Source organism: Microtus ochrogaster, chromosome 15, assembly GCF_000317375.1.
Source record: "Microtus ochrogaster isolate Prairie Vole_2 chromosome 15, MicOch1.0, whole genome shotgun sequence".
NCBI classification, from domain to species: Eukaryota; Metazoa; Chordata; class Mammalia; order Rodentia; family Cricetidae; genus Microtus; species Microtus ochrogaster.
Window position 1 is genome coordinate 17,058,246 of NC_022017.1, and position 8,385 is coordinate 17,066,630.

At 38.1% G+C, this 8,385-nt stretch overlaps 1 protein-coding gene across 1 annotated transcript in view; it reads left to right on the forward strand.

The window, feature by feature from the left end:
• The window catches only part of Adamts20 (ADAM metallopeptidase with thrombospondin type 1 motif 20), a 120,255-nt gene that overhangs the window by 87,446 nt on the left and 24,424 nt on the right, over positions 1-8,385 (forward strand). The window contains exon 29 of the mRNA XM_005354301.2: positions 8,086-8,253. Coding sequence (XP_005354358.1) covers positions 8,086-8,253 — 168 coding nt within the window. The remainder of the gene's footprint in view (positions 1-8,085; positions 8,254-8,385) is intronic.

Genomic DNA, 8,385 nt, shown 5'->3' on the forward strand with positions numbered 1-8,385 from the left:
ATATATATATATATATATATATATATATATATATATATATATATATATATATGTATGTATGTATATGTATGTATGTATATGCATTGCCCAAATTAGAACTGTAAATCTATTATGTGTATATGAAGATATACGTACATACAGTCAAAAATAAAGTTTAGAGCATAAAATAGAAATTTAAAAGTTATGATTGCTACAGAGATCTCGACAGAAGGGAATAGGCTGAGTATATTTGCTATATGGGATTTATTTTTGTTCTTCAGCTTGGGAGCCAAACATTTTGTAAATTAATCTAACTTTAAAAATCTTAACTGTCAAAAGCTATGAGGTTTAAATCTGATTAAAGAGAATAAAATAGTTCAGCAGTAAATAATTTTCGAAACCAACCGCTGTCTCATTCTAGCTGCATAGTTGAAAGCTATCTGCCACAGATTAAAACAGGAGCACTTCCAACCCCATTAAACTTCCAGACTGTCAGTATCACTTTCAGGAAATGCTGTGTGTGGTATCATTGTGAATTAAGGGATAGCCCCGTATCAGGGCCTCTTCCCACAAGATGCTCTTCATGTGCGAATTCGTCTGTTCTCTTGGAAACAACTATATCACTGTACTGCCTTAATGATTTTAATCTTGGACTTATAACGAAGAAATCCAACTATAGAAGGTTTTGTCCATTGTAGTGGATGCTCTTCAGGGTGAAGCAGCTGCAGGAGGTTTATGTCTGAGGGACAAACTATGGCAAACTTTCGCAGAGATATTTCTGGAAGTCTCAAGAACAATAGTGCTGCCGGGGGTCAGATACAGTTTTTATTTAGATACTGTTGTATTAGAACTCTTTAACAAAGAGAGAGAAGAGAAAGGCTTCGTGTTGTACTCCTTGGAATATCTGTTTCCAGGGTGTTCTGACCTGACAAGCTAACATTCCTCTGCTGAGATCTTACTTCATGTTTTTGTCTTTCCTTTCATAACAGTATCCCAAAGGGAGTAAACATAACCATTAAAATGTTAGTTTAAAATTCTCCACCAAAACGGCTCTGGTTAAGATTGTCCAGTTATCAAAATTTAAATCTACTTCATCAGCATCACATACCAAGCTTTAGTTTTGAGTGAAAAGCCAAACAAGGCAGATACATGTATGTAATAATAATTCAATCAATACTGAAAACGGAATTGACAATTTGCAACTGTCAGTTAACCAGAGGAGACGGTCCAGTCCAGCCGAGCGTCTGGAATTTAATTCAAGCCGCTCTGTCTGTTGCACTCCAGTGCTCCGCAGACAGTCTTGCTTCTCTTAGTAGAGATGAGGTCTAGCTTGTGGTAAGTGGAGATTCCAGTCCTTAGGGGTAAGACACACTTTCTGTGACCTCAGCTCTCCTGAAACAGAAAGATCGGGTGAATCCTCCTACCACTCGGTGAGCTGCCCTTTGTTAGCCTTATGGACAATCTAGCTATTACCTTATATAGAGTAAGTAAGCCATTGGAGCTGTGTGTGAGCCATGTATCCATGAGCATTTACACCTTCAACAGATGGACCTTTCTATTATAAAGACAACAGGAGTTGATTTCGTCTTTAGAAGTGAAATAATCATTTCATCTGATCATTTGATGCCTTCTAAAACTTATTTTTAACAGAAAGAGTCAGGGGACTGGGGATGTAGCGCAGTGGTAGAGCACTTGCCTGGCACACCCAAAGCTAATATATAAAAGAACCAGCAGTGATGGCACACACTTGTAATCCTAGTGCTTGGGACTCAGGGTGGGGGGTCAGAAGTTCAGGGTCACCCTCTGCTACATAGAAAGTTCAAGACCAGCATGGCTGAATATAAGAGATTTTCTTAAAATTAGGAAATAAGTAAAATTTAAAATTAAAGAAAATTTGTAGGCCAAGCTAAACAGAACAATAGTACCTTGCTTGGTTTTGTTCAAGGTTGTTCAGTGTATTCTCTTACTATAACTGCTGTATATCTTATTGTCATTATCAACATACTCCAAGTTAATGAATACATTAAGGCACTAAAATAACCAAATGTCTGAGAAAAAAAAAACTCAGGTTATGTCAACTTGGGTTTTATTTCCTAGTAGCTGAAAAACTAAATGGCCCAATTTTTAGCCATTTACGAAGAGGTTTTGAAAATGCATCTTTTTATATAAAGGTTTTACAATTATATTGCAAAATCGTGAGGTTTCCTTCTTGGTGTGTTTTTCTTATCTTTCAATGAGACGGATGTGAAAGGAGCAGTGGTTCAGCTGTTAACCTATAGTTCTAATTCTTATTTACTGACCCGGAATAAATAAATGGTCTTATTAGAAGCCAATTTTCAGAACTGGTTATTGGCAAATTTATTTATCCAAGTCATTTCAGAGAACTGGTGATGATATAGTCACCCCCTCACCACTCCCTTTCTGCAGATCCTTCCTCTTTTTCGTCTTTATCAGTTCCTCTTCTATTTTCAGGCAATCTTGTCGGAGTTTGTTGTTGTTTCCAGAGGAAGGGAGCATGCACTGCTTGTCTTTCTGTGTCTAACTTCACCCACAAGCCCAACTCCAGCTCCACCCGTATTTCTGAAAACACCATGTCTTGTTCGTCTTAATGGCTGGAAACAAAGGCACTCTGTGCACGTAGCAGGCTTTCTTTAGCCACTTCTTGGCTGATGGGCACCTACCTCATTCTGCGAAGTGGCTACACAGGTCTCTCTTGAGGGTGTTAACTTCATTTCCTTCAGGTGTACAGCCAGGAGTGAAACAGTTGAACCATAAAGTAGATGTGGATTTGGTTTTCTGAGGGACTTCCTACAGTTTTTCATAGTGATTACATTAACTTATGTGCCAACAGTTGAATATTAGTTTCAATATTTGTTCTTAGAGAAGTATAAATACAATTTACATGACAACATAGAAAAATACCCCAACTAAAGAGTAAAGTACGTATGCATTTGCATATGTATATATTTATATATTATATATTGCACATTTATATTCATAGAGAATACTATACTAAGGCAATTGAAATTCACATTTGCAATTTTTATAGTTTTAATTTTGATTTCTCTTCTATCCTACAGACCAGACTTCAGATTTTTTTTGAGGTAACTAGTTATAGGACCTTCAAGGACTAAAATGAAAATGATTATTGGTGTGTTGTTGCCTGTTTTTTTCCTGGGGAGGCAGGAACAACTGTCTATTCACCCCAGATACAGCACTAGCTGCAGGGCAAAGGGAAGATTCCACCAAAGTCTTGCTCAACCAGCCAGTGATACATAGGTAGCTCTATCACTGTCAGGGACAACTCACTAAAGCGGAATCCTGAAGCTCCTTGCACAAGCTTCTGGCTGCTCTGCCGGTCTTCTGTCCCTAGGAGTCGCGCATTGTTTATGTAATCATGGAGGCAGGCTTCCCTGGTCTTGAGACTTCACTTTTGTAAACTTTTCGACCCAGTGTCTTCTTCTCTCAAGAAGGGAGTTTCACTTCAGAGCAACTGACCACACAGCATATGTAGGAAACAAGGGAATTTTGAAAGTTCCATTTCAGACCTGTTAGGTGTCTCCAGTGGACTCTGAGTGATGTCAGAGAAGCACAAGGGAGTGAATGAACCCGCACTCCTCTGGTCTATTGTGTACTGCAATTATCTCTTCTTCATAGAAGAGGAAAGTGAACAACTTGTAATGCTTTAAATTGGGAAAAAGTGATTCTGAGGCCTTCCTATTTTCCATGCTTCTCTTTGGTGCATCTGTTCTTGGCTTGTTTATTATCCAAGAGAAAAAAGACACAGAGAAAAGACGAGTAGAGGCAGAGGAATGAGAAGCAGGGTGTGTAAGAAGGGAACTGTGAGAACCAACCTAAGCATGCATATTCTGAATTAAAGATTCTTGAAGATTAGGAGGAGACAGATTGTCTACTATTATAAAACGAGACACTCAGAAAAGAGCAAAGCCGCTTTTATAGAGGAAATGAAGGTTACGCTCAGTATTGAGCAGGGTAAATGTGCCATGGCGTTGGTGAGGAAGGAAAGGGTGTGTGTAGGCATCCTAGGTGGGGTAGGTGGAGTACTCTCCAGGGAAAGACATTATAACTGTCTCATCCACTGATCTCCGTCTTTGCCATTTACTGACCCCCATAGGCAGCACGGAAAATGTCCTTAAACCTGCCCCCACTTAAAATCAGTGTGCTGTTCTGTATTCTTCTGGTTCTTTACTGATTCATATGGTTTTACAACTTTCATAGTGTTATAAATGCTCTTAGAAGTTTTGTTTAATCATTTCTTCACATAAAGAAAAAGTATCTCACTTTTGCCTTCACAAATGTTATCTTACTTATGTCACATAAAAATGGACATCTGTACAGGGCCGGTTCTGCATCACTGAGGTGGACAGCAATAGATGTATTTTAGGGCTGTTGTGTTAGTACTAGCTAGCATGCATATTAATTCTCCCAATGTCAGTATGCTTCGTGCAACTGTCAGAAAGGATACAGTTCTGGATTAAACAAGTTTATAAACATCTGGAGAAGCAAAGGCTCTCGCGTGTTAGATCAAAGCAAACTCTACATCCTCATTTGATTTTGTTCAGCAGTTTATGGTTTTAAAACTAGTCAAAAAGTATCCAGAATTGAGCGGTTGATTTTTCTATCATCTGTACTGAAATAACAAATAACCTTTTTCTATAATTCCTTGCAACAATTTTGTAAAAGGAAGACTATACCTTTCTAGAGTTAATTCTTCTCAGTATAGAATATTACTGTTTTGAACACTGCCTGGCCCATTAGTTCCAGCCTCTTATTGGCTAACTCTCACATCTTGATTAACCCATTTTTAATAATCTGTGTAGCCCCATGAGATGGTTACTTACCAGGAAGGATTCTAGCCTACATCCGTCTGGGGTCAGAGCATCATGGTGACTGTCTGACTCGGCTTTTTTTCCCCAGCATTCTGTTTTTTCTACTCCGCCTATTTAAGCTCTTGTCCTATCAAAAGGGCCAAGGCAGTTTTTTTTTATTAACCAATAGACATATGACCCTCCTCCATCAATAGAATATTCCTGTTCTAGAGTTAATTCCTATCAGTATAGGCTGCAATCTCCCGGATTAGGAAGCTTCAGGTCACCTGAAGGCCTGGAATGGCTCTGTTTTATCACATGCAAGCTGTGCATTTCCTTCAAATGGCCTGTTTTGTTTTTAATAGAAATTTTTATTCAACTCATTTGTAAACAATATTGATTTGGAATACTTGATGCTTATTTGCCATTGTTGTGTCGGAAGCAGCTTGTGTTCTTGTGATTGTGAACCATCTTCATCCATTAGAGGAGAGGAAGGGAATTGAGATAGAGAAGGAGATGACAATAGAGGCAAATGGTGGGAGTGATCAAAGCATGCTGTAGACATGGATGAGAAATGATTATGGCAACCATGGTTCTGAATGAGCAATACTCAAGCTTTGAAAGACTGTAGGAGATGCAGGTGACTTTTAAGAAGATATCATCGACAAGAATGCGAGACAGGAGCTTTATGGCATTAATATAATTCCAAGGGAATAATCAGATATCAGTGTCTTAGAAGTTGAGAGAAAAGAGCAGATCTTTCTGTGGCACCAGAGGAAACGATCGCTGTGTTTTGTGGGTTTCTGTGAGATGGACGACTTCGTGCAGTTTTCCCATCCCAGAACGCAGTGTGGTTTGGGTGAAGAAGGGAGTAACGTTTCACTATTGTTTATGGTGTCGCCGCCTCTTTCCAATGAAAACATAATTCTTTGCATAGCATCTTCTCTTTTACTTCAGAGAAATCCCCACATGGCATTCATCAGACGTGATAAAATGCTGCAGTTACTCTTCCTCAGAACTTGGGGGGAAAACAGATCTGTATTTGTTCAGAACTCAAAAGAAAGAGTTTTATTTTAAGTCCATCCAAAGCATAAATCACTTTGCAAATGTTTGATTCTGTAGTTTTTGTAGCTTAGAGGAGTGTGTGTGTGTGTGTGTGTGTGTGTGTGTGTGTGTGTGAGCTCGCACACACTTATTTGTGTGTATAGACAAATTTGGAGCCTTTAGAGAAGTAAAAGAACTTGGGATAGTTAATCTAAGAAAGAAAATAATGGGCATTCTTTAACATTAAAGAGTGAGGACCAACTTTATGTGACAGACTTTGTTGATTTCCCATGGGAGCCTTTACCTCTTGGGAGGAGTGGATGGGAATGGTCTTGGGGGGGGGGCAGGTGGGAGGCAGGGGTGGGAGGAGAGGGACAGAACTAAGGATGGAATGTAAAATGAAATTTAAAAAAAAACAACAAAAGGATGAGAAATATTATTGTACCTTGAATTTTCATGATCATGAAGTTGGAGAGATGGCTCAGCAGTTAAGTGCACTGGCTGATCCTTAATGCCTAAGGCAGCTCACAACCATTTGTAGCTCTAGTCTCAGAGCATCCAGTGCCCATTTCTGGCCTCTGCAGGCACTGCACACATGTGATACACAAGCATATATGAGGTTAAAACACCCTTACACATAAAGTGAAGTGAAAAAAACCTCACACAAACCGTGATGACAAGTTGTGTAAGACAATATTTGAAAAGAGAGTATTGATTAAAACTGGGTGTTTCATAATGTAAGAAGAGAATGAATTAAAGGCAAAAGAGTGGTACTGCCATTTCTTGAACAAATAAGAAATATACTTTAAGTTATATTTATTAATTTTACTTTTATAAAAATAAAAATTTTCTTATGAAATTGGTTTATAAAATTGGTTTACATTTAGGGTGTGTATAGTGATGGTTTGAATTAACTAATCATAGTTTAGATAACTCCAGTAAATTAAAATAAGGTGGAATAAAAAGAGTAGGAAATGAATAGAAAACTGTTCTGTTTTCTGAAGAGTGGCTTTTTGGTTCATGCCATGTGAGTCTGCATTCCAGACTAGACTGAAGTCTCAAGTTCAGTCTCTTTTCTCCCGTTGCAATTGTTTTGTAAAGGAGCTGATTATTCTCAAAAATACCTGTAATATTCTGCATGATTGAACAGTCTTAATTGCTGAGCCATCTCTCCAACCTCTTTAATTATATGTGTGTGTATGTGCATGCATGTGTGTGTACACATGTTATAAATATATAGAGAATACAATATCCAACATTATCACAACCTGTTACATATTTCTAAATGAATCAAATGTCCACTCCTCTTTTAAAAGACTGTTTTACTGTATAAGTTGGAGGGCTGATGATAGACACTCCTTCCATACTGATGCAATAAGAGTTGTCTAGGGCCCGTGTCTACCTTGCTTGACTTTTCTCTGGTCCATCTATCATGGTAAAGTTATCAGGAGCATCTCAGGGAACTCAGAAAGAAGAACAGCAAAAGAGGAATCTAATATATCTTATATTTCATAAGGATCCACATGGGTAATAGAACTATGTTGGACAATCCATATTCCTCTTATGTGGATCTTATAGGGAGTTTATAGGAATGGTGTTTTAGCCTCTCTTCCCAAGGGGAAGAAACTGACATTAAGGCAGTGTTCTATGACAAAGCCCAAGCTGTCTACCACACTGCACTGGACTCATGCCTGGAATTATATTTTCAAAGCTTTTGTTGTCTCTATCGGGTGACTGCTAGTACGGAGATGTGCAAAATACAGAAATAATGTGTGAAGAAAACAAAGCTGCTTTCTCAGTTGGCTCACAATGCTGAGTGATCATGGGGACATTTTGTTTTTATGGAGAAAGATCAGATCTTAGTGTAAAAGTGTGATAATACATATGTACAAAATGGTGACCCTGTGTACAAACCAGATTACAGGTTTGGGCATGACATTCAGCTAGTTAAATACAGTCTTTAACTTTAGTAAACCTAAATCTTTATGTGCCAGAGTTTATGGTTAGTACAGTTTAGATAGTCAGTACTTTTGTGGAAGGAATGGCTGCTTTATAATGCCAGTATGAATTAATTTACATTGGTAAATTTTGAATTCTCAATAACTGGAAATACCAGGCCATTGGGTAACAAAAATGTTGAAGCAATAGGGTTTTTCTTACTTCATTTTGTACTTTTGGAGATAAGATAATAAAAATACATTATACATTGAGTGTATCTGTATATCTTCTGTAGTGCTCAGCTTCTTGTGGTAAAGGTGTAAAGTACCGGGAGGTCCTTTGCATTGATCAACTCCAAAAAAAATTAGAAGAAAAACATTGCAGTCATCTGCAGAAACCTCGAACTCACAAAGCTTGTAGATCGGGACGGTGCCCTTCATGGAAAGCTAATAGATGGAAGGAGGTATGTGGCGTTTTCAACTATCACATGATGTATCTATTTATATCTATCTATCTATCTATCTATCTATCTATCTATCTATCTATCTATCTATCTACCTACCTACCTACCTACCTACCTACCTACCTACCTATC